Source organism: Pinus tabuliformis, chromosome 4_2 (assembly GCF_031772625.1).
Source record: "Pinus tabuliformis cultivar Carrire ecotype Pingquan chromosome 4_2, CPIR1, whole genome shotgun sequence".
NCBI lineage: Eukaryota > Viridiplantae > Streptophyta > Pinopsida > Pinales > Pinaceae > Pinus > Pinus tabuliformis.
In genome coordinates this window covers 376543689-376570090 of record NC_142304.1, presented here as the reverse complement: position 1 = coordinate 376570090, position 26402 = coordinate 376543689, and the positions used below count along the sequence as shown (strand labels likewise).

At 43.5% G+C, this 26402-nt stretch overlaps 1 protein-coding gene across 3 annotated transcripts in view; it reads right to left on the bottom strand.

Moving 5' to 3' along the window:
• The window catches only part of LOC149169504 (S-adenosyl-L-methionine-dependent methyltransferases superfamily protein), a 182109-nt gene that overhangs the window by 44962 nt on the left and 110745 nt on the right, over positions 1-26402 (bottom strand). For all 3 annotated transcript variants that reach the window (XM_089428717.1, XM_089428718.1, XM_089428719.1), the window contains one exon: positions 24664-24751. In XM_089428717.1, the coding sequence (XP_089284843.1) occupies positions 24664-24751 (88 nt within the window). The remainder of the gene's footprint in view (positions 1-24663; positions 24752-26402) is intronic.

The window sequence follows — 26402 nt, the reverse complement described above, 5'->3', positions numbered from 1 at the left end:
ACTAGGAAGTCACTTTTATTCAAAAATTAAGTTATGTCCCCCTTCCTCATCTTTTTATTTATAGATAACTATAGAAGGCAAAATTTGAGCAAAATCGAATATTCCAATTAGCCATGGCTAATTAGAAATATTACAGTCTCCCCCGGCAAAATGTTGTTTGTCCTCAAGCAACTGAAGTGATGGATGCTGCAAGATTTTCTCACTCTCCCAAGTGGCATCCTCATTCGGCAAATTCTTCCACCTCACCAAGACTTCTCGACCCAGCCTACTCTGCAGCTACCTCTCCCTGGTATCAATGATAGCCTCTGACTACAACACCAAATGCCCCTCATCATCCATGGGTGGTAGCTCATCTATCACTGTCACCTGCTGCCCCAATGCCTTCTTCAAGCATGATACATGAAAAATGTTATGAATCTTGCTGCCTTGGGGCAACTCCAACTCATATGCAACCTGTCCAATCCTGCGTATCACCCTGTATGGCCCATAAAAGCGGGGCTTGAGCTTCTCAGCCCCCTTCTGCTTCAGTGACGATTGTCGGTATGGCTGTAATCGTAGGTAGACCATGTCCCCTACCTCAAACTGTCTCTCCACCCGACCCCTGTCGGCATACAGCTTCTGCTGATTCTGCGCTATAGCCATATTATCCTTGAGAACTCGGAGGATATCCTGACTCTCTTGGATCCAAATCTTGGCTCTAGGAGCCTTGCTATCACCAAACATCACGTCAGCAAAAGATAAAGGATGATACCCATATAAGGCATAGAATGGTGACATACCAATGGACATGTGATGTGAAGTGTTGTAGCAGTACTCCCCCAGATGCAGCCACTTCAGCCATGCTCGTTGCTGCCCACTGACATAGTTACGCAAGTAGCCCTCCAGCCACTTGTTAACTATCTCTGTCTGCCCGTCCGTTTGTGGGTGATAACTGGTACTCGGTGTCAACTCTATCCCCACCAACCGGAAAAGCTCCTGCCAAAACCCACCCATGAAACGGTTGTCCCTATCACTGACGATGGTCTTAGGAAGACCATGTAGCCTGAAAATCTCTTTGAAGAACAGCTCGGCCACCTATGCTACTATATAGTGTGCGGATATGGCAAAAAAATGTGCATACTTCGTCAGTCGATCAATGACAACAAAGATACAATCCTTGCCCTGTACCATGGGCAACCCTGTGATGAAGTCCATCGAAATACTCTCCCACTTCCCCTCCAGAATGGGAAGAGGCTGCAATAATCCCGCAGGATGGCTCATCTCTCCCTTGTTCCTCTGGCAAACATCGCACTCCCGGATATGCTGGAGTACGTCCTCCTTGAGGCCCTTCCATGAGAACCTCTCTCTAATGGCCCTGTAGGTTTTGGTAAACCCCTGATGGCCTGCCAATGGTGAATCATGTGATGCCTGGAGTATCTTCTTCTTGAGCTGAGACCCCTCAGTCAAGAAGATCCGGTCCCTGTAATAGATGATCTCATCGACCACCCTGTACCTGTCATCTGCCACCTGCCCATCCAGAACCTCACATGCAAACCTGTCCTTGGAGTACTCTACTAAGAGTCAAGCCCTCCAGTCTGTATCCAAGCTCATAAGAGACAACGTGGCTGGTCTACGTGAAAGGGCATCTGCTACCATGTTGTTCTTACCCTTGACATACTCAATGTCAAAGTCATATGCTTGGATCTTACTGATCCACTTCCGCTGCCTCTCCTGTAGCTTGCTTCTTCTCCAAAAAGAACCTGAGGCTGTTGTGATCAGTCCTCACCCTGAACCTGTTACCTACCAAATACTGTCGAAACTTGGCCAATGCATGCATGATGGCCAGCATCTCCTTGTCGTATATGGGATACAACCTTTAGTGGGGAAGGAGCTTTTGGCTCTCATAGGCTATAGGGTGACCTCCCTGCATCAATATTGTGTCAATCCCCTCTCGCGACACGTCACAGTCCAAAATGAATGGCTGCGTGAAATCTGGCAATGCAAGCACTGGGCCGCTGCTCATAACCTCCTTAAGCCTGTCAAAGGCTCGCTGCGTTGTATCCGTCCAACTGAAAGCGCCCTTCCTCATCAAATCTGTCAAGGGTGCAGCAAGCTGGGAGAAAATCTTGATGAACTTCCGGTAGTAAGTACAAATGCCAATGAATCCCCGGAGTTCTGTCACGTTTCTCGACTCCAGCCATCTCTAATGGCCATGATCTTCTCCTCGTGGACTCTCACTCCGTCCACCCCTATGATGTGTCCCAGATACAACATCTCTGTCAACCCAAACTCACACTTGGAGAGTTTGGCATACAACTACTGCTCCTGTAAGATACGCAATATTGTCTCAATGTGCTGGAGATGCTCCTCCCAAGTCCTGCTGTAAATGAGAATATCATCAAAGAATACCAACACAAACTTCCTCAAGTGACTACGGAAAATGTGATTCATGCAGGACTAAAATGTAGCAGGGGCGTTGGTTAGCCCAAAGGGCATCACCAAGAACTCAAAGTGCCCATAGTGACACCTGAAGGCGGTCTTGGGAATGTCCTGCTCCCTCACGTGAATCTGATGGTACCCAGATCTCAAATCAATCTTTGAGAAGAACCATACTCCTCTCAACTCGTCCATCAACTCATCGATCCTCGGTATGGGGTACCTATTCTTAGGGGTCTTCTTGTTCAAGGCCCTGTAGTCAATGCACAACCTCAATGTACCGTCCTTCTTCACCAACACCACGGAAGAAGCAAAAGGACTCGTGCTCGGTCGAATGTGACCAAGAGCTAGCAACTCCTAGATAGCCCGCTCAATCTCATCTCGATAGGCCTTGGGGTGCCTATAGGGGGTGGTAATCACTGCCTGTATGCCCTGCTCAAGCTCGATGGTGTGCTCAAACCCCCGATCCAGTGGTTGTCCTGGTGGAATCTCCCCAAACACTATGGCATACCGATCAAGGATGGACTGTATCTCTGGATGTACCGTCTGCCCTGTAGTCCCTGCCTCTGATGCATGCAGCTCCACTGCCCACTCTATGTCTCCCTTCTGGAAGACTGCCTCCATCTAATGAGCCGAAACAGTCTAAGGCGGATATGTGTGCTATCCCTGTATCTTCTCATGCCTCCCTGTCTTCTCATCATCCCACTCCATCTCTAGGGTCTTCCAATCCATCGTGACCTTCCCTAGAGTGATAAGCCACTGAACACCCAGTATCATGTTGGTGTCCGGAATATCGACCACGAAAAAGAGGTCAATCAACGTGTAGGTGCCCATGGTCACTGAAAGCTCTAGAACATAACGAGCACACGTCATGGTCTGATCTCCTGGGACCAAGACTGAAAACCCATCGAAGCTCTCTATATGTACACCTCTCTGGTCAACCATCTGTGCATCGATGAAGTTGTGGGTCGCCCCACTGTCAACCAAAACTGATACTCGCTGGCCACGTACTGTCCCCCGTACGCATAGCGTCAAATACTTGGGAACTCCTCGCAATGCTGCAAGGGCCCCTCCGGTGGGTGCAAAAGATGCACCACCTGCTGCTGGCGGTGGAGGTGGCAAAGGTCCTTGTACGACATGGCTATCTCCTGCCTCCACATCATCCTCATCATCCTCTTCTCCACTGTTCTCGAAGAAGATCTCAATAAAATGTGCTTTGCCAGCAGCACATCTATGTCCTGGCGCCCATGGCTCCTGAAAGGTGAAGCACAACCGCTTCTTCTTCAGCTCCCTCTTGGCATCGTCGTCAATCTGTACTCGTCCTCAATTCCCCTTTGGAGGTGGAATCCTCACATCCTTCCCCTTAGACTGAAAAGTCTGTCTCTAGGGGTAAGGTGTCCGGGTCCTGGGTAAGACATCCTGTAAGTCCCGGATCCTTCTGATAGCATCCTGGAGTGTGGCTGGTCTAGTGGATCAGACTAAACCTCGAAGTGGCTCTGCTAACCCCTCAACGTACATATAGACCCTCCGCGTCGTGGATAGGTCTGGTACCATCACGGAGACCGTCAAGAAATCTGCAATGTAGGTCTCTGGGCTCCCTGTCTGTTTGAGCCTCGTTAGCTCAACAAAATGCTGCTCTGGATCCCTCCGATCAAATTGCTCCATCAATCTCCTGGTAAACTCAGCATATGTCGTCACTGTGGAGTGCCCGAGTGTAACCATCCCATGAAACCACCAATCCTGGGCCTCACCATCCAAATGCAATGTTGTCACCTTGATGGCCTCTGTCTCCGACATCTAGTTAAGCTGGAAATAAATGTCCAACTTCTCCACCCAAGACTTCGTCGAACTGTTTGATGAACCATCAAACGTAGGCAAGTGGAATCTACTCGCTGCACAGTGGGTGTCACCATCATGGTAATGCCGGTACCCTCTGTGATGGTCGCGGGGTCTACTATCCTGCTAGAGCTTAACAAAATCTCTAAATGAGAGGGCTTCCCTGAACTCCTGCCCATAGGCCTGATACTCCGCAAAATAATCGCCCATATGTCCAAGCTCTGCCTCCTGCTGGGCTACGGCCCTAAGAAAGTGGGCATCGTAGAGCATGTAGGGGCATGTGAGGCCACGTGTTGCGCAGTATCACACTCCTCTGGCAAATGGTGGGATGTGCCCGATCCCTCACCAACCTGGAAAACCCGTGGGCTCTCACGCTGTCTGGCCTCTACTGTCGTGAATCTCTGCCCCATCACCTCAATCTGCCTCGACAGATCCTGCACTGATTTGAGGAGCATATCCACAAATCTCTTCCCGTCATCATCTGCCATCGGATCCTCCTGCTTTGCGTCCACCACAAGCTCCTTCTGTTTTGCGTCCCCCACAGGCTCCTCCTGTTCTACGTCCACCACCGAAACACAGTCTCCCTCTCCGTAAGTGTTCTCCAACCTACGCCCAATGTCTCTGTATCTCCGACCTTTGTAACAGATGTAGGGTTTTTCCCCTGGTGTCATAGATTGCTAGCTCCACAGGCTGAGCTAGATCTATGCTCTGATACCACTGTAATATCCCTTATCAGGAATATTCCTCAAACACAAGCAAACTCCAACCAGAGATGGACTGGGAGGGCATTTACCAGATATGTCGCCTCTGAAAAGAGGACGAGATCTGGAGGCTACCTGGCCCTTTCCAGACTCTGTCTAAGAGTATAGGAGAAAACACACAAGTGGTATAATAGCCGAGAAGCTCAAGAGATAAAAATAACAATGGTGCAACATATAACAATATAACCATAAGCAGATACTCAAGAAATGCAGAGAGAAATGCTAAGCCATTTTATTATACTGAGTAATAGAATGAGTACAAGAGGTGATCAGAAAGATGGCACCTCGACTTGCACAAGGCAAGTGAAGAAATACACTCAAAATAGCAAAGGAATGGCCCCTCTCTGAACTGCATCCAAGCTGCTGGAGAACTGTCGTGCTGCTGCTGCTGCTAGAAATCAAATGAGGATTTGGGGCTGCTCCCCTCCTCAGAAAAGGCTGAAACTCTGGAATCGGACTCTACTCAAGAAACCCAGAAAAACCCAGAAAGCTTTTCTGAAATGGCCGACCCCCAAAAATCACCCCCTTGGGGTTCTGCGCAGTCCCTCAATGCTCTGTGCTGCCACTGAATGAAACCCTCCAGAAATCTGCCTGAAACCTCTGCCAAAACTCTCCAATATGCAAGGGTTGATCCCCTGCTCAATCTCTCAGCACAAATCCTACTGCAAACCCTCAACCCAGACTCCTGCCAGAAAGAACTGCGTCCCCCTCTCAGTGCTGCGCAGTCCTCCAAAACGCTGATGAAACTACTGCTAAAATGCTGATGAAACTACTGCTGAAATGCCAATGGAAATACCTTGCCCGAGCAGGCATTCGAAGTCCCTCAGGGCTAAGGGTAAGATCTCCGAACGGAGACACTCAATGCACTAAACAGTGTTGCAGACTAGCTAAACAGCCAGCGTGCTCTAAGTCGAAATAACTATCACAAATGCTCATAACTAAATCATCAAAATGAGGGGGCTTCTCTCTCCTTTATGGCCTTTGCCTCTCTTAATCCCTAGGCTCACCTCCTCCACGTAATTCCTCTCTTGCCACGTGTTTCTTCCCTTCTGCGCAATCCCTCCAAGTGTCTGCGTGGGCTCCATCTCTGCGTCCCCTTTTGGCCCCCTTGGCTTCCCTTTAAGTCACAACGTTGTGCTACTAGGAAGTGACTTTTATTTTAAAAGTGAGTTATGTCCCCCTTCCTCATCTTTTTATTTATAAATAACTATAGAAGGCAAAATTTGAGCAAAATCGAATATTCCAATTAGCCATGGCTAATTAGGAATATTACAGAAACTTTGATATATGGGAGGCAAGAATGAGGAATTTCTTAAAGACTCAAGGCATTGAAGTATGGAAATCAATGATTGTTGATAGCATGATGGATGGAGAATCCAAGGAACATAATACAAGAGCAATGAAAGCAATCTTGAATGGGCTACCTGATTCTATGAAGGCCAATTTTGAAAAATGCTCATCAGCAAAAGGCATATCAGATAAACTTCATGATATTCACTCAAAAGGAGCGTTGACAATGATCTCTAGTCAAGAAAATGATGGAAACAAGAAGGAAATCCAGAACCCATCAACGAAGATAAGAGTGATGACATCAAGGCTAAATAAGACCTAGAAGATGAAGAGAATGAAAAATATTTTGAAGAAGATCTCCTCACTAAACTTATGGCTGCCATGGAAGAGCTTATCAATTTGAAAAAGGAAAACGACGAACTTAATAAGAAAGCACTAGCTGGTGACCAAGACCAAACAAGGAAGAAAGTTGACCTTGTCAAGCTTCAAGTACAAGAAAGGGATGAAGATTTTGCCAAGCTTAAGAAGGAATTTCATCAAAGCAAAAGAAAGCATCATGAAGAAGTCATATCCATGAAAAAACAATTGGATAAAGAAAAGAAACGGGAAGATAACTTGTCAAGCCACCTTGAACAAAGGCACCGGAGCTTGAACAAACTTGAAGCAAAGATTGGTCACTACAAGGAAGAGGTCTCCTCCCTTAGATCACAACTAGAAGAAGCAAGGAAACAAGCACAAGGAACTGAGAAGACAATGGAAGCATTGGTAATCATAGAAGGACAGGTTGATGAAGCAGAAAATGAGAAAAACACCATGATATGCCAACTAAAAGCAAAGGATGAAGAAATATTCAAACTAAAATCCGACCTCAACCTTCTCAAGGCCGAAACATGTAAAGCTACAAGGATCATGGAAGAAATGGAGAGCAGTCTAGCTAAGGAAAATGAAGAAATCTTCAGAATGAAATCAGAAATCATCTCCCTTAAAATAGAATCAAATGAAGCAATACGTATCAAGGAAGAGTTTGAGAAACAACTTGCTAAGAAGAATAATGATTGTGAAAGATTGGAAGAAGAGATTGTCTCCCTTAGAAAAAAGGTTGAAGGGATGGACAAATTCTTGAAAAGCTCTCAAGCCTTGGATGACATGCTCAGCCATCAAAGATCCCCATTTGATAAATCAGGTCTTGGCTATGAAGGAGAATCCTCAAGCAAGAATGATAATGCTTCAAACAAAAAGGATGTGAGGAAGCCAGAAAGAAATGTTGATGCTCCCAGTTCCAGCAAAGGCAAGGATAAGAGTCAAGGCAACAATGAAGGAAATCCTATTCCAAGAAGAAATGCAGATGATGTCAAGGACACAAGAAGCAATGGTTATAATCAAAGGATCTCAAGGCAGAAAGACTTCAGAAGTACATCAAGGAAACCTTCTTCTCCTAGGTACCAAAGTATATTTCTTGGTTATTGTTATTCTTGTACAAATTTTGGACACATGGTAAAAGATTGTAGGGCATACCACAAAGATAGACACCATGGTCCCCGACAATCTCTGAGAAGCAGTTCTGCAGGAAGAAATCATGAATTCTTATTCATGAACAACATAGAATGCTTCAAGTGTCATAACATTGGTCATATGGCACGTGATTGTAACTTAACTTGGGTTCCTACACAAGCTAGAACCATGCCAGAAAAGAAAGTTACACAAGTATGGAGAAGAAAGAAAATACAATCTGAAAATCTCCTGAACTCTCCAGCCAACAACACATGTTGTTGACTTCATGAAGATATTCTTGATATTTAGAGTGTTTGATGATGGGATTCTGCCAAAAAGAGACCATGCATACAGCTAGGGGGAGCTTGTGATTCTAGATCATTATTGCAAAAAGTTGTCAACCAGTAAAAAGAATTCAAAAGACAGTGACAGACTGGATGTCAAATCTGCTAGTAGAAATAACTTGCAGAAACTTTTACCAGGACACAAAGAAAAATGGCTCATCAAAAGTACTATAGAACGAAGATGTTGCACAGTCGAATATAAGCTCAGTGTAATGTTGGTCACTTTGGAAAATAGCAACAGTGCGGCACAATCTCTCACCATTTCATCCGAATGCAATAATGTTAAAATATTGAATGGAAGTCACTTAAGGAGAAGCACAGAAATATAGAAGAACTCGGATTTGAAGAAAGATAGCGAGAAAGACAATTTCAGTGGCTTTTTTTCTTGTTTCGGACTATGAAGACCTCTTAAATCTAACTATGGAAGACAACAGAATACGGACAACAATCCTTCTATCTTGAGCAATAAGAAGAGCACCATGACAGGGGGAGTAGTTTGATAAGAGGAGTAGTTCGACATGGGGAGTCCTTGTGCACTCCTTTGCCATTGATGACAAAGGGGGAGAGAAGAAGAATATTGCCATCAATGACGAACGGGGAGATTGTTAATCTAGGTTGTCATTGATGTCAATATAGCAGTGTTTGTGATGGAAAAATCTTTAATACATAATGTTGCCTATTGATGCCCATTGATCTTAATACTGTTGATGGAGGATCCAAGGATTGAATACAGACATAATAGAAATAGTGGAACCTAGGAGGAAAGATATTGGAAACCATCAGAAGAGAGAGAAAGAGTAAAGAGGAGAAGCCATCGTGAAGCCGAAGAGTAAGATGAAGAGTTTATCGAAAGCCATCAAAGAAGGAAGTTATCAGAGCAAGAGAAGCAGGTTATCGCATATGCCCAAGGGTAAGTGTTATCAGAAGAACAAATAGGAACATTACGTCGGAGGAGTAGAGCTATCGGAAGAGGAGCCATAACAGAGGAGTTAACAGTGTTATCGGAGGAATTATATCGGCAGCTTTATTATCTGTTACCACTCGAATTCCCCAATTGTGATTTGAGCTACGGACTCGACTGCTCCAATAGAACATGCCCTAATGTAATATCGCGTCCGCCTCGTCGGAAGTCATATCACCAGTCTTAAAGGAATGTCACACTAAAACTGCGATTGCGATAATACATGCGGACCCGAACAAGTTATAGTAACAACCCTAATATAACATCGCATCTGCCATATCGCAAGTCTTATAGGGTTGTCACGGTAAAACCTCTGATCACAATATTATTACGGACCCGCTACACCATTATAACATGATTTAATATCATATCGCATCCGCTCCGTCGGTAGTAAGGGAATCAGCTATATCGGAAAACAGAGCATGAGCATGACTTGTAAAACCTCCACTTTTCATGACATTGCAATTGCGATTAAGGCGATGACATGGATGTCGGACCTCCATGTGGGTATAGCCTCTCCTGTGTGATTTCCATAAATAATAAGTCTATTGGATGAATATTAAAAAAAGGGCCTCTCTGATATAATTTTAATATGTGACATCATAAGTCGGCCTCTCCTCCAATAAACGTGTCTTTTGGGTATTGATGAGACTCGTATATATACAAGTTAAAATCTTCACCTCAAGCATTGATCTCGAGTATCTATCACAGAGAAGAAGGATAGTTCACAACTCGTGAACGTGAATTAGCATAAGAAAGGAAGCCAAAGGTCGAGTGAACGAAAGTGGAAGCCGAAGGTCGAGCAAGCGAAGAAGGAAGCCGAAGGTCCAGCAGAAGAAGAAGGAAGCCGAAGGTCAAACATTCTGTTGACTGGGTTATTTATTGAAAAGCTCGGATCTGTGTTTGATAGTGATTCAGATAACAGTTCAAAAGGACGCTCTGCGGATCTAAGAAGATTATCTGAGTATGAATAGGGTTGTTTTTTATTTAATTGAACGCATAATATGAAACTGCGACAATCACTCCTCTGAAAAAGTCATTCTTGAAGTAGTTACTCCTGAAGCTTCACTCCCAAAGCAGTTACTGTGACATTTAGGACAGAGGGTTGAAACAAAGAGTTGTCTTTGAGCAGAGCTTAGTGCAGTTCACTGTAGACACATTGAAGTTGTGTGGAGACTATTGAAGACCATGATGTATTAGTCATCATGATGTGACTTGGAGATTTTGCTTGGGTATAATGAAGAGCAATGGTGATACCTTCTATGAGACAAGGTTGTCATTAATGATGTAGCATGGAGACTACAGTGAAATTGTAGATTGACACCTAATCCCAAGGTTGGTGCCTTGACAAGATAGGGTTGGTTCCCTAGAGGTTGGAGCCTCACAAAAAGTCCAAGTTGTTGCTTAGCAATAGGCTGAAGCCTGGGAGTTTGAAGGTCGGTGTCTTCATCTAGGGTTGGAGCCCTATATACATTGTACTTGATTCATCGTAAAGATTATATTAATAAAAGCATTTATTCCTATTGTTCATTTTGTGTTCTAAATATAATTGATCTAACTGGTAAAAGTAACAATTCAAAAGGAATATTGATTCACCCCCCTGAGTATTTCCAACAATCTTTGCATCATCATAGTAATGGGACAACAATTGCAAGTTGCAGTGAACATAAACCAAGCTTTCTGCCCGGTCTAAACTTAACCTGTTCCTTTTAACACAGTGGATGAAAGAATAAGAACTCCAACACCTTTCTGTGGAAGAAGTGTTTACCACCTATGATAGCACCTGCAATTCCAAAGTGCGGGTCCACCCCCAACCACAATTAAATCGTGGCTCAAACGTTCGGAACTGCGAATTGGGCTGGACAATTCACACAAACTAGGAATCATTTTTTTTCGGCCCCATCCGTGGTTCCGAGGCCGAATCACCCACGGATCCGTATGGGCCGCGAATCCAGCTTTTGATCCGGGGGGGAGGGGCGTTTCATGCAACATTGATCCTCCACTTTAGTAGATCATCTCATCCATCACCATGTACCTATCATCATCAAAAGTGCCATCCAAGATCTCACAAGCCTGCTTGTCCTTGGAGTACTCTACTAGTAGTTGTGCTCTCCAATCCTGGCAGATACTCATGAGGGAAAGTGTCGTCGACCTCCTGGACAACGCATCAGCTACCACATTCTGGTTGTCCTTCACATACTCTTTGTCAAAGTCATAGGCTTGGATCTTGCTGACCCACTTTTGTTGCCGCTCATTGAGCTCCCTCTACTCCAAAAAGAATCGAAGATTGTTATGGTTAGTCTTCACTCTGAATTTGTTGCCCACTCGATACTGTCTGAACTTGGCCAACGCACGCATAATGGCCAACATCTCCTTGTCATATATAGCATACAGTCTCTCATGAGGAAGGAGCTTCCGGCTCTCAAAAGATATGGGGTGGCCTCCTTGCATCAAAACAACCCCAACGCCCTCCCCAAATGCATCACACTTCAAGACAAAAAGCTTTGTAAAATTTGGCAAGGCTAACACTAGGCAACTTCTCATAACTCCCTTGAGGCGCTCAAAGGCCTCTTGCGCCACATCAGACCACTCGAAAGCCCCTCTCTTGGTCAGATCTGTGAGGGGTGCTACCAACTGTGAGAATCCCCTCATGAACTTCCTATAGTAGGTGCAAATGCCTAAAAATCCCCACAGCTCTATCACATTCTTGGGCATGGGCCAATCCAAGATGGCTCTGATCTTCTCCTGGTGCACACGCACCCCATCCTCACTAAGCACATGGCCAAGGTACAACATCTCTGTCAGCCCAAACTCGCATTTGGACACCCTTGGCGTACAGATGTTGGTCCTCAAGGATACGTAGCACCTCCTCCAAGTGCCTCAGAATCTCAGATGCTCCTCCCAAGTCCTACTATAAATCAGGATGTCGTCAAAGAACACCAACACAAATCTGTGAAGTTGCTTGTGAAACACATGGTTCATGAAAGACTGATGTTGATTTTTGGTAGCACCGGATGTGCTCTAAGTCTCAAATTTTGCAGGGAGGCTTGGGCACATGTATTCCAAAGAACCCAGTAAACATTTTCAGAAATTCCACCCAGAAATAGTTTTATTAAAATAATTAATTATTTTTAATGGGACCCTAAGTCTAAACTTAGGAAAATAAAATAATTAATGGGTATTAATCTAACTGTGGGTGTAACTTCTAGAAGAAGATGAGGATCAAGCATAGAGGATCTTACTCATTGATTAACTTCTAATCTGGGTCGTTGAATGTCAACGAGGAGATTATTTAAGGAGGCTTGAGGGTCATTTGGAAAGACACACAGAGAGAGTTCAGAAGTTCGATTTTCTGAAGCAGAGCAGCTACTAGGAGAATTTCGATAGTGAGCTTCTGTAGTGAGGGGCAGGGATAGTTTGGTTGGAGAATCTTCTCCTGAGCCAGGATACGCAGCAGAGAGGCAGAGAGACACCAGAAGAAGGCAACGCAGTAACCAAGAGGAGCTGACGCTGAGCCAGAAGGGCTCACGCAGAGGTTGACGCTGAGCTAGAAGGGCTCACGCAGAAGCAGTGCAGTCCTCCAAGCAAAAGTCTGAATTTGTTGAAGGAGCTGACATTTTTGAGCAGGGAGGGCTAGAAACTGCTCCAGAAGGCAAATCGATTCCCAATTGAGCTGGCACAGAGCCTTAGAGGTTGACGTTGGGCCCACGCAAAGGCAGCACAGAAATAGCCGAGGACATGTTGGTTTAGATGTCGGATCAGCTAGGACTTGCCGGGTAGAGTGAGGCAACCTCACAAATTTCTTTTGCCAATTTATTTCTCTGTAACTCGATTGTCGGGAGGGCATCCAAAGTTGTATTCAGAAAACTACTACATAATAATAAAAACCCTTAGATCTGCTGCACCGGTTTTCTCGCATTGGTTTTTTCTGGGGACATTTGTCCAAAAATCACTGTGTCATGTGTGTGTACTTTCTCTATTGTTATGTTCTTGTTTCAGCGTATAATTTAATTGGTGTAGGCTGCAGTGTATGTATTTCGATGTTTGTCGTAGGAAATTGCAAATAACTTGTTCATGTAAATCTAACAAGTAGAAGAAATATCATCAGTGCTGCAGTAGAAATTTTCACATGGTATCAGAGCTAGTGCAGGTGAAGCAAGAACAATGCCAGAAAACCCAGCGCTAAGAAGAAGAGGGAGATCGAAATAGCTGCAGGAGGCAGCAGTTCAAAACCCCAAAGGGTTTGTGCAGTCTTAGCGGGAGGGTTGAATTTCGAGGCAGACTCTCTCTGAGTGAGTCGATAGAGAGAAGGGCTTCCAGATCGAAATCTTGTTGTGGCAGAGGAAGCAGTGTTGAAGCCTCAACGTGAGGAAGAGCTGGTGGCATGCATTTTTTCTGCAGGCCATTTTGTTGGTCAGAAAGACATCAGAAGAGAAGAGAAGCATTGTGAGGGAACTTTTCCTCAATAATACTTGCCGCCAAGAAGTTTGTTTTCTTATTGGCCGAGCAACAACAATAAGAACTAGAGAGGCGATTTTCGACATTTTCATTGGCAGAGATGGCAACAAGTGGGTTGAGAGATCAAGACAGGTTGGATGGAGCATCCAACTACGTCATCTGGAAGGCAAGGATGTCATTCCTTCTAGATGAGCATTCTCTCAAGACCTATGTCTACAGCGTGGTGGTTGTGCTTGCAAATGCAGATCCGTTAAAGAAGTACAATGTAAAAATGCCGAAGGCAAAGAGAATGATCCTTGATGGAGTGAAGGATCATATAGTCTGTCACATCGCTAGCAGAGGGACTGCTAAAGAGATGTGGGATGCGTTGTCTACGCTGTATCAGGGATCTTCCAAGCAGCGGAAGATGTTCCTTGAGCAAAAATTGAGATCTGCTCAAATGCAGAAGGGGGAGCATGTGGATTTGTTCCTCGCGAAGCTTCAGGAGACCCGAAATGAGTTATCAACTGTGGGAGGTACACCTCAACATTTCGAGTTGGTTAGACTGGCCCTCAATTCTATCTCAGATGAGTGGCAAGTCTTTGTCGAGAGTATCCTGGGCAAGGCGACTTTACCGAATTGGGATGAGATGTGGACAGCTCTTAAGCAAGAGGAGCTGAGGAGAGACTTGGTCAAGTGTAAGCTTGACGGAAGCAGCAGTGGTGGGTCGATGCCCAAGGAGGAGGAGGAGAATGCAGCCCTTGCATCGAAGGGGCAGCAGGAGCAGCGGAGATGTAAGAAGGACGTCTCGAAGATAAAGTGCTTCAGGTGTGGTGAAATGGGTCACTATGCAACTCAATGTCCTCTTAGGAAGGACAAAGATGAGAAGCACAATCTGAAGGCTGCACCCGCGAAGATCGAGGAGGAGTTCGTCATGACAGCCGAGATACCTCTAGGAGGGAGGTCGGTTGATTTGGAGCTGTAGTTCGAAAGAGCTACAGATGGGCAGGATCCTTGAGGAGCCCACCTCTCGGATCAATTCCTTGTGATGGGAGCCTAAATCAGAAGTAGCAGGATGGACTAGTGTCAGATGGTGCTGAGGAGTATCAGAGAGACAGTTGTAGTGGCTAGGAGCGCCAAAGACTGAACAGCGCAAAAATGGCAACAGTGAAGATGGCATAGAGCAGAGGTCAGCAGCAGCGCAGAAGATTCGGAGGGTCAGCGCAGAGACTAGCAGCAGTCAGGTTCCAGAATTCACATGGTATCATACTGAACACAGATTAGTTCAGTAATTTGGGATGTTTTTCTGTTGTTGATGCAATAGCAGCAGCAATTTGCAGTGCAAGGGCAGTTGGCAGTGGCAATGCCAGCAGCAGCACGGATGCAGAAATTCAGAGGGAGTTGCAATACGAATGCAGTGTTGATAGTGGCAGGGTCAGCAACAATACAGATGCAACATTTGCACAGTGGTTGGTGGACAGCATGTCAGACATCAGCAGCGCAGAAGGAGATGTTACAAAACAGAGTGATGCTTCAGTAGGTTGCATTACTAGAGCACATTCCTTGCTAAGAGGGAGTGTTGATTTTTGGTAGCATCGGATGTGCTCTAAGTCTCAAATTTTGCAGGGAGGCTTGGGCACATGTATTCCAAAGAACCCAAAAAGTGTTTTGGGAAATTCCACCCAAAAACAGTTTTATTAAAATAATTAATTATTTTTAATGGGACCCTAAGTCTAAACTTAGGAAAATAAAATAATTAATGGGTATTAATCTAACTATGGGTGTAACTTCTAGAAGAAGACGAGGATCAAGCAGAAATGATCTTAGCCATTGATTAACTTCTAATCTGGGCCATTGAATGTCAACGAGGAGATTATTTAAGGAGGCTTGAGGGTCATTTGGAAAGACACACAAAGAGAGTTCAAAAGTTCGATTTTCTGAAGCAGAGCAGCTGCTGGGAGAATTTCGATAGTGAGCTTTTGCAATGAGGGGCAGGGATAGTTTGGTTGGAGAATCTTCTCCTGAGCTAGGATACACAGCAGAGAGGCAGAGAGACACCAGAAGGAGGCAGCGCAATACCCAGGAGGGGTTGACGCTGAGCCAGAAGGGCTCACGCAGAAGCAACGCAGTCCTCCAACCAGAAGTCTGAATTTGCTGAAGGAGTTGACATTTCTGAGCTGGGAGGGTTGGAAACTGCTCCAGAAGGCAAATCGATTCCCAGTTGAGCTGATGCAAATCGTTAGAGGCTGACACTAGGCCCACGCAGAGGCAGCGCAGAAATAGCCAGGGACACGTTGGTTTAGCTGCCGGATCTTTTGGGACTTGTTGGGTAGAGTGAGGTAATCTCACAAATTTCTTCTGCCAGTTTATTTCTCTGTAACTGGATTGTCAGGAGGGCATCCAGAGTTGTATTCAGAAAACTACTACATAATAATAAAAACCCTTAGATCTGTTGCACCGGTTTTCCCACATTGGGTTTTTCCAGGGACATTTGTCCAAAAATAACTGTCATGTGTGTGTATCTTTCTCTATTGTTTTGTTCTTGTTTCGGCATATAATTTAATTGGTGTAGGCTGCAGTGTATGTATTTCGATGTTTGTCGTAGGAAACTGCAAATAACTTATTCATGTAAATCTAACAAGTAGAAGAAATATCATCAGTGTTGCAGTAGGAATTCCCGGGTTTAAGGAATTTTTACAACTAGAAGGTAGCTAGAGTGTTGGTTAGCCCGAATGGCATCACCAAGAACTCAAAGTGCCCATAGTGGCACCGGAACTTTGTCTTCAAGATGTCTTGCTCTCACACCCGAATCTGATGGTATCTCGAGCGCTGATCTATCTTAGAGAAGTATTTAGCTCCTCTAAGCTCATCCATCAACTCATCTATGCATGGGATTGGGTACTAGTTCTTCAACGCCTTCTTATTCAAGGCCCTATAATCAATACACATGCGGAGGGTACCATCCTTCTTCTTCACCAGCACCACAAAAGAAGCGAATGGACTAAAACTGGGTCTGATGTGCCCCAAAGCCAGCAACTCCTGTATGGCCCTCTCAATCTCATCCCGATATGCCTTGGGATGTCTATAAGGCATGGTGATAACTACATTTACCCCCTCCTCCAGCTCAATCGTGTGCTCAAATCCCCTGTCTGGTGGTCGACCTGGAGGAATGTCTCCAAAGACTACTGGGTACCGGTCTAAGATCGCCTGAATGTCTGGATGCAATGGTCGTGATTGAGTCCCCGCCTTCAAGATCCTAAGCTATATTGCCCACTATATATCCCCATGTCATAGGTCAGTCTCCATCCGAGTGTGTCGACACTGTCTATGGTGGGTATGAGTGCATACCCCTCAACAACACTAGTTTCCCATCTAGCCCCACAAACTCCATCTCCAGCTTCCTCCAATCTGTTGAAGAATCTAGGGCACATGTAGTTAATGAGATTCTTCTTTGACTTAATAACTATTTGTGAGGCATTTTACTTTCTTATTAGCACAATCTTCTCTTTGACATTATTAGAGTGTGTGTTTCTTATTTCATCAAATAGCTACCAAAAAAAAGAGACAAGAACACAAGAAGTTGGCATTCTTCCAGGACCAAAACCTCTCCCTCGTGGAGAGGAAAACCCGCACATAATTCTTCTTATAGAGATTCCAATTGACTAACACCAAGACCATGACACTTGAACGTCTATGCCACTCCAAGACCAAGACACCAATCTTCTTATTTATCACTGCTGAGATCATCTTCACTATACTACTGAGATGTTGTCATCACTAAGAACATCACTATTGTATTTCCACAGAGACCTTCACAATATCAACAAGGTCATCACATCGTTCTTCATTATGACCTTACCTTTGGTAGGACTATGATCAAGACTATTATGTCAAGAACATGACTATGTTAAGTATGTTGATTGAGTATTGCGTCGAGATAGTTTGTATGCTAAGACAGTGTGCGTCATTGTGAGGATTGTTCATAAGATATGCCAAGATTATGATTGTATGCCGACACAGAGATATGAGACCACCTTCATTACACCCATGCCGAGACTATACCTCTATAGTATGCATCCAAAATTGTTTCACTGTTTTCCACCCTAACTGCAAGGATCCCATCCTGTAAGCATCCAACAACCACGGTGAATCTGAGTCTCTGTCCTTACCTGAGTTTGTAGATGAGTCTGAATTGTTACTCTCCTGTAATGCAGATTGCAGTCCCTATACTTAACCGAATTATCTCAGAAAATGCGAGTTCCTGTCTCTTCTTTTGTGGTGACCTTAACTTGGTATATATAGTGGTTATGTCTCCATTTTTTAGCCAACTTGACCAAGTGAATCATTGTGTCTTTTATATGAGCCAACACGACATTTATATATATATTTGAGGCTGACATGATGTTCTCTTCATCGTTGTGCTTGCAGTCTTCTTTGGAGGATGTTGCTTGTCTTGGAGGGCTACTTGACACTAGGTTGACCCATACTCATGCTCAAGAAGAGCTCTTTAACATGACTTTGATTCTTTGACTTTCCTAGACCTATGAATGAGCAAGAAACTCATTCGAATAATTTACAAAAATAATATTTCTTTTTCTTGACAAGTACAAAGATCAAAATTACATTTACAAATACCGAACCAAGTTACACTTTTCTTTAACACAATCAGTAGTGACTCACCCCAAAGAATAGAGCCACTGGGTACCCATCACCACATTGGTGTCTGGTACATCCACCACAAAGAAATGATCAATCATTGAATAATTTCCCATAGTCACCATCAGACTAGGGATGTATCAAGTACACTGCATGGTCCTATCCCCCGGCACTAGAACCGAGAAACCCTTGAAGCCCTCTGTTTGCATACCTCTCTGCTCCACCATCTTTGCACCAATAAAGTTGTGGGTAGCCCCACTGCCCACCAGCACTGCCATGCGTTGCCCCTGCACTGTGCCTCTAATCCTCAATGTCAAATACTTGGGGACTCCCCTCAATGAAGCAATGACTCCTCCAGTGGGTTGAAAAGGGTCTCCCCCAGGTGGGGGTGGTGGGCCTCCTCCACCTCCTCCAATAGTCTGCAGCTCACCGTCTCCTCCATCTCCCTCTTGCTCAGCATCATCCTCTGGCCCGCTATCAGAGAACACCTCTATATAGTGTACCTTGCCCTGGTTGCCATGGCTCCTAACAGGTGAAACACAGCTTCCTCCTCTGGAGGTCTCTCCTAGTCTCCTCATCCAACTAGCCATGCCCCTGAATCTCCCTCTATGGTGGGGGTCGAGTGTCTCTACCTCTCTGTGGAAAAGGGGGTTGATTGGGTATTCGTTCCCTGGTCTTGGGGATTGCGTCCTGTAAATCCCGGGTACGACTCACTACGTCTTGGAGGGTAGCAGGTCTACTCGAACTCACTAGGCCACACAAGGGCTCAATTAGGCCCTTCACAAACAGAAAAGCTCTCTTGGCCTCTGACAAATCTGGCACCATCACTGACACCCTCAAAAACTTGGCTATGTAGTGCTCTTGGTTGCCTGTTTGCTTGAGCTGGGTCAACTCCCGAAAATGGGCCTCAAGATCCCTCCTGTCAAAACGCTCCACAAACTCTCTGTAAATTCCTCATAAGAGGTCACGCTGGCATGCCCTAGTGTATATAATCCATGGAACCACCAACCATGGGCCTCCTTACAGTCGTCTGTCAACTTAATCAGCTCAATTAGTCTAGCTAACAGCTACAACATCCTTTCCATAGGTTGTTAGGGCACTCAGTACCCCACAGAAAACCCTCGGCTAACCTATTCTTACGGTCTGAGGCCCTCAACCTACCTGAACTCACTGCGGCCCTGTTACTGTTCAACCTAGCCTAGGAGGGGATCCTATAGAGAAACTACTAGGTCGAGGGCAATCATGGAGAGATAACCCACTGTCACCTTAGCTAAGGCTCCCTACTCTTTATGGACTTTCACCAATGGGAGGAGTTCTGGTATGTGAGGAATCACTAGAACAGATATAGTCAATGACAAGATCAGGAACTGATTCCTAAGCCTATTTGCAAGAGAGACTCAATTAAATAGGTTGCTTGCTTTAGAAGCAAGGTGATGGGCTCTCTAACAAGGGCTAAGAGGGCTTTTTAGGATAGGGTTTGGGAGTATGCTTTGTTAAGGAAACCCCTAGTCTCAAAAGGCCTTATGAATGCTAGGCTTCTAAGTGACCTTTGTGGAATTGAATTCAACAAGTTGCAGGACCACCAAGGGCCAAGATGACCCGAAATTAGGTGAAGGATATGGAGTTGATCAATCAAGGATGTACTTGAACTAACTGGGGAAAGGAAGAGGATCAAAGAAACAATCTTGCTTTGATGATTTAGTGTTATGATCCCAATGAGGTTACTAGCCAATGGGAAACCAAGGGCAAGAATTGATCTTCGAGCTAGGGCTTGAAATATCTCAAGATCCCACAGTCGAAAAATCGTGAAATTTGGAGGGTTTCTTAAGGACACATCAGCGCAGTAAGCAAGAGATTCAATTCTTTTGATGGCTAAATCATGATAAAAGTGATGCCCTAGGTGACCTATGGAGGCTAGACCTAGAGAAAGAGGGGAAGATGAGAGGAATTCTCTTTGAAAATGATCACCTACGGAAGGATCCGTGCCTATTCCTTTGGGGAAGATGGAGTCAAGATGAAATTTGTGATTTAGAGGAACTAAACCCAATCAAGGAGCCTCCTAGACAACTTTGCATGGAAATTAGGGCATGAGAGAAGCTGCTAGAAGAATTTATACTTCAATTTGCAATAATTGATGACTTATCCAGATATGTTCAATAGAAATGATCTCTAGGGACATTCACCCTTTCACACATGATACATAAGATGATGCAATGCTACAAAAGATTAAATTCCACAATTTTGCATAAGAAAAGCAGTAAATTTCAGATCTAGTATAGCGAAAATCCCAGCAACATCAATGTATTAAAGAAAATAGCAAGAATAGACATGAAAAGATTACTTACATGTGCAAAGAGTATATCCAATCACCAAAATTATGCCAACAATGAAGCTCCAAGACAAGAGAGAGATATCCAAACATCAAAATTCATCCATTACATCCAAAATCCTCCTCCAAAAGGGATAGTGAAAATCTTACAAGAGATAAGAACCCAATCCAAGTGATGATGATGAAAATGAATCATCTCACTTCTATTTATACACTTCTCTAATGAATTTGATTTACCTAAATTAGCCTAATTTAGCCCCTAAAATAAAATAATGTGCATAATAACAATACTTTTGGTGACAAGCCCACCAAATTGCTCAATAAGATAATAAGAAGCCTCTCAAGAGGGTCAAATGATGAACAAAGTGAGTCATTGGGCCTTTGAGGAGGCCTAATGAAGTCCAAGGGGTGCCATGATGAAGAACTAGACTCCAAACGTAGTGAACAAGGGGTTGGCCCCTTGTTTTCCAAGCAAGAAACCGATGGTGCTCCCAAGTGGGTGTGGGGGCACAAGGGTGTCCTCATGGCAAATAAAGAATAAATCAAATTGCAATTCTTCACAATAAAATTATGCTATGGAAGTAAAATCAAGAACTAAGAAATAGATGCACACACATAAAAATCAACACGATATTTTTGGAATATGTCCTCGAAAAAACCCCGAAGGGAAAATCAGAGCAGCAAATGTGGGTTTATTTTATTATTATGAGGCATATTTTGAGAGTACAATAATCTGGATGCCCAATTGGCAATCCTCCAGCAAATATATGGCCAAAATAATTTGGAGATCAAGGATCACCTCTGAAAATCAATTCGGCCTCCTCTGGCCTGCTCGAACCCCACATTGCTACTCACACTGCAGCGTGGAACTGGCACTGTTGGCTCTAGAAATTTCACATTGCCTGGAAATTAGCTCTAAGTGAGTCATCCTGCCTCCCTTTGTCACTAGAAACCACTTGCATCTCTTCTCGAAAATAGATCCGGCCTCTAACTGTTGATTTGTGGCTCTCCTGACAACTCGCACTAGGGTTTCTAGCAATTCGCACTAGCTTTTGTGGCCCTCTCTGCAAATAATTCAGCCTCCTGTCTCCTGTCAATCCGGCACTGGAGAAACACTGGAAAACTCTCTGAAATCCTGGTCTCTGATTTTCTGTTGCTCCCTCTTCGATGCTCTCCCTCTGGCTCGAATTGTGCCCTCACTGAAGCTGTGAACTGTGTAGCTCGATCTTCCAAGAAAAATGATGCTCGATCAACTGTCTCTCTCCATCCCTTTGAGTTACCCTTATAATCTCTCATTAAGACTTCAACAGCCAAGATTAAATCCCCATCAACGTCTAAGATCAATTAGACTTCATCAATAGAAGTCTCCAAAGAAATCTCGAACATCCTTAATTAATTAACTTTAATTAACAAACTTGCAAGTTTAATTTCAGAAATAATTTAAATATTGCCTAATTAATTTAATTAAGGTGTTTTAGACTTATATCTCGTGAAACCATTTCTAGGTATTGGAGATCATGTGTTCCTTAGTCTCTTAGCACCATCTAAGACTATAACGCATGTCTAATACTACCATCATAATCAAAAACTAACATGAAAAAGTGTCATGGTGCCAAGATCATCCAAAGTTTGAGGAATATCCCTCAAATCCTCCTCTGGGGTCCCAAATCCAGCTAGGGTGTCTCCATGTCATCTCCATGGGTCTCCAATGGTCAAATCAGGGACTCCACTCTCCACTGTTAGGGATTCTCCAAGTGCAACAATCCCTCCCTAGTCTCTCAATGGAAGACCATCCTCATATGGGCTCTAAATCAAGGCCAACCCATCAAGTAGTGTCAAGGCCAGCTTGGGGGTATGTTGGGTCCAGTAATGCCATCATCAAGAATCCTCAATGATAGGTCAAAATAGACCAACATCCTAGGTCCTGAGGATGCTCTGGGACATGATATATATGCTCAAGTCATCAGGGGGCCCAAGACTCTCAGCGTTGCATCTGCTAAGCCATCTATCTCTTTGAAAAGGCCTAGGTACCTGTGGAGTGGGTGACCTTAAGGTTTGGGTTGTTGTGGACCACCTAACAAAACCAAAATGAACTCAAGTGAAAGCATATGAGCATCTAAGTGAACCAAACTTGGATGTTAAGGCCATATTAATATTTCAAACAAGGATCACCTTCTGATATCTAACTAGACCAAGTCCTATAAAGTTGTTCCCTACCTTGATAGATGTGGCTAATGGTCAAACCTATTAGGTGCTTCCAACCCTCAAGGGGAAGTGCCATTTCCAAGGTCAACCCTTCAATCAACAGGTGTTAGTGTAAATGTATGGAAATGGAGAGGAAAAGGCTTCATAGTCAAAGGGACCGGTTGATGGGCAAGCAATCGCGAAGGCATGAGTAACCCTGCTCAGCCTACCTTTTCCACCCCTCTAGTGCACCTTTTACTTCTTGATAATGCTTTGTATTACAAGCATAGCGCAAGGGGTAGAGTTTGCTCTTTATGATGTAGCATTTCATATTACCCCTTAAGATGAGACAGTTCATCGCCCATCAGGGTTGGGACATGCAAGGGTTCATTTTGATGTGAAGGAGCATCATGTGCTCGAGAACCAGGTGATGGCAATTGAGGAGGGTAGAATTCATGCTAGGCTTTTTCCCACGTGCTAACTTATGTACCATCCATCTTTCCATTTTGATTTTCTTCTTTTTCTTTTGTTGTGGCCATGATATGCTTTTTCATTCTTTTAGCTCCATCAACCTCCAAGACAATTATTTTTCAGCCCTACTCGAGTGTGGACATGTGGGTGCCAAATCCCAAAGAAGTAATGACGAGTTAGACCCAAAGAATGGAAGTGGTATATAGGGTTTGTAATGTGATGGAAAGTGTCAAGTATGGTGTAGGCAATAGTGAACATGTTATGTCAATCTAGGTTTTCCAAGTAGTTCCCCACCTATAACCCTAAGGCCTCAAGGGAAGTCCGATTGGACTAGGGCGAAAGATTAACCCCCCTAGTGAGGTGAGAGAATAGATTTATAGTCAATATTAGTCAATCTTCCAAATCACCCCTTTATCCATACTAAATGCCCAAAACAAACAAGTATAAGCACCCAATTGCAAGTGATCAAAGTACCTTTTGAATCGCATCCCACCTTCATCCAAGTGGAAATGTCGTATGGCGAGAGGTATGTGGCAGATGAAAATGGTGGAGGCACATGGCATATCATCATTAAGAAGTAAATGTCAAGGGCTGCTGGCTAGCTAGCTATCCAAATGTAAGAGAATAAAAAATTTCCTATGGGGTTACCCATTTTGGTGGGTAACAAGCCTATCAACAATAAGAAAAAGCTAGGATTTTGTTACCAAATGATCCCATCAGTTATAATTTGTCTTCACATGTTGGATGGTAGATTAGTCATATATTTTGCACAAAGACTTCTCAAAATTGTATCCCAATATCATCGGCCATTGACATTCCATAATGAACATGAAACCATAGCCAAAGGCATATGCAGTCTATAATTTATCTATATATCAGTGTTGAAAAAATTGGCAAGGATCCAGAAAACATTTTCTCAGCAAAATTGGTGAAAAAATCAGGAAAAATCACCAAAGGAAAAAAACGAGATTTTTACCCAGTGATTTTTTGGCAGCAATAAAAAATCGCAATGTTGCCAATTTTTCGTGATTTTTCACCAATGTTTCCAACACTGCTATATATAGCATATATACCTAGTCAAGCTACATAAACACGTATATAATGTAAATTAGTAATATAATAAATAATTATGAACTAGATAACTTTTCTAATGGACACACTTGTTCATCATGACCCATCTTTTCACTTGTGTATAAACATCACATAACAGTCATGGAAACTATCTTTGCTTAGCATTCTCTTTCAAGGACAAATCAACTAACCATCTGTAGACATTTATTTCATTTGGAAACTTAGGATTTATGGCATCCCATGGTAGTTATGATTTATTCTATTCCAAGTTTTACTATCATCAATGATCAAAGTATTTATATCAATATGAATTCATGCAGCCGCCGTAGAATTTTGCAAATATCTTTTGCTAATATGTATTATACAAATCTCACATTAGAAATAAGACAATATCCATATATTAGAAAGTGAACATACCACTCCCATATCTGATTGTAAACTCATCGACATCAACTGCCGGAAGTGCAAGCCCGGCCCTTGTCAGCAAATTTCCAGCATCTCTCACCTAGAGGGAACCCATTAATTAGAGTAATTTAGAACAATACTTCCAGCTAAAGCAAAAAGAACATCCACAGTTTATTAAAAACAAAATCCATATAGACTTAGTATTATCACAATTAAAATGATCCTGGAAATAGATAGAAAACGCAGATGAAAGTTTTGAAAACTCCAGCTGAGAAGGATTCAGCATCCAAGGCCCAGAGACATCGAGGAAAATGTAAAAACCTTGAGTCTATCACTAAAGAAAACAGTAAATAATGTGTTTCATTACAAAGCAGAGTCAAAATTAAAAGTTAGATTAAATGATGGAAAGTTGGAAATGTTACATGAATGTTAAAAAAAATTTACATGAAGGCATGGCTTGATATAAAGAAGATAATGGGATTGAACATCTCATCAATAACAATGAGCAATTTTAGATAGAACAGTAAACAATATACACAATAGAAGAAAACCAAGATCAATGAGATAGAGATTTAGGTCAAAGACAAGGGAAAAACCCCACAAGGGGGAAAACCCAACTATATTCTTCTTCAATTAGATGTTCATCATATGTTCAACAAAGATACATAGTCCAAGTACATCCAACAATAAGTGAAAGGTCAAAGCCTTGACTATCCACATCAACAATCCAATATCCAATCAAAGATGAGCATAAAAGTCAAATCTGCTCAAATACTGTTAAAATTGGCAACTAGGACCAAACTCCATGTGGGTCTTCGTATTTATGGCAGCTGATATTTTTCTTGGATTCCTCTCATCGAGAGGTGTAGGATTGGTCTAAAGATCATCCGATTCCGACATGTATTCATGGAGATATGAATTTATTTGTGTTATGCAACAATTCGTCAAGGTCAGCCAACAACGAAATTGCCCCCATCTATCCTCAACGTCTTACTACAAAAAGAGGTGGCTTGTAAGTCATTTAGTCAATCATCTCATGTGATCTCTTCCTCTCCGCTTGTTTGGGTTTTGGTGGAAGGAAGAAGATCCTAAGAAAATACATTGTTCTAAGAAGCTCTACGTTCCCTAAACATGAAGAAGCTTAACGCTGTCCTAAAGAGACCTACGATGCCCTAATGTGGAGAAGCCCAACACTATCATGGAGAAGACCTACGCTGCCTAAACATGAACAAGCTTAACACTGTCCTAAAGAGACCTACGCTGCCCTAAATTACAGTCCATGAAGCCAGCCTTAACGCTGGTATGGAGAAGCCCTAACCACTGCTAAATGATGCCCTAATACGCTGTCCTATTAGGGGTGTGTATGCAGCAAGAAGAGGCACTTAACGCAATCATGATGGAGGCTTCCATTCACTTTCAAAGGGAGCCTCTATAAGCAGCTAAAGGAAGATCCATAAAAGCCCTAAGGACAGTCCTCAAAGGGAGATCTAATCTGCAGTAAAGGGAGATCCTTTCACGCTATATTAGGAAACACACAGCAGCTAGAGGAGGCTCCTAACCGCAGCACTTAGGGTGCACTAGGACGCTATCAATAAGTGTTTTATATGCAGCTAACGGAGGCTCCAAACAACAGCATTTTTGTTTGGGTATGTTATGTTGGGCAGAAGTATCCAATAGGGCTGCTGCGTAAAGTCTGATTGGGTCACTGTGTGAGATATTTAAGGACCCATATCATTAGCATTATGTATGGA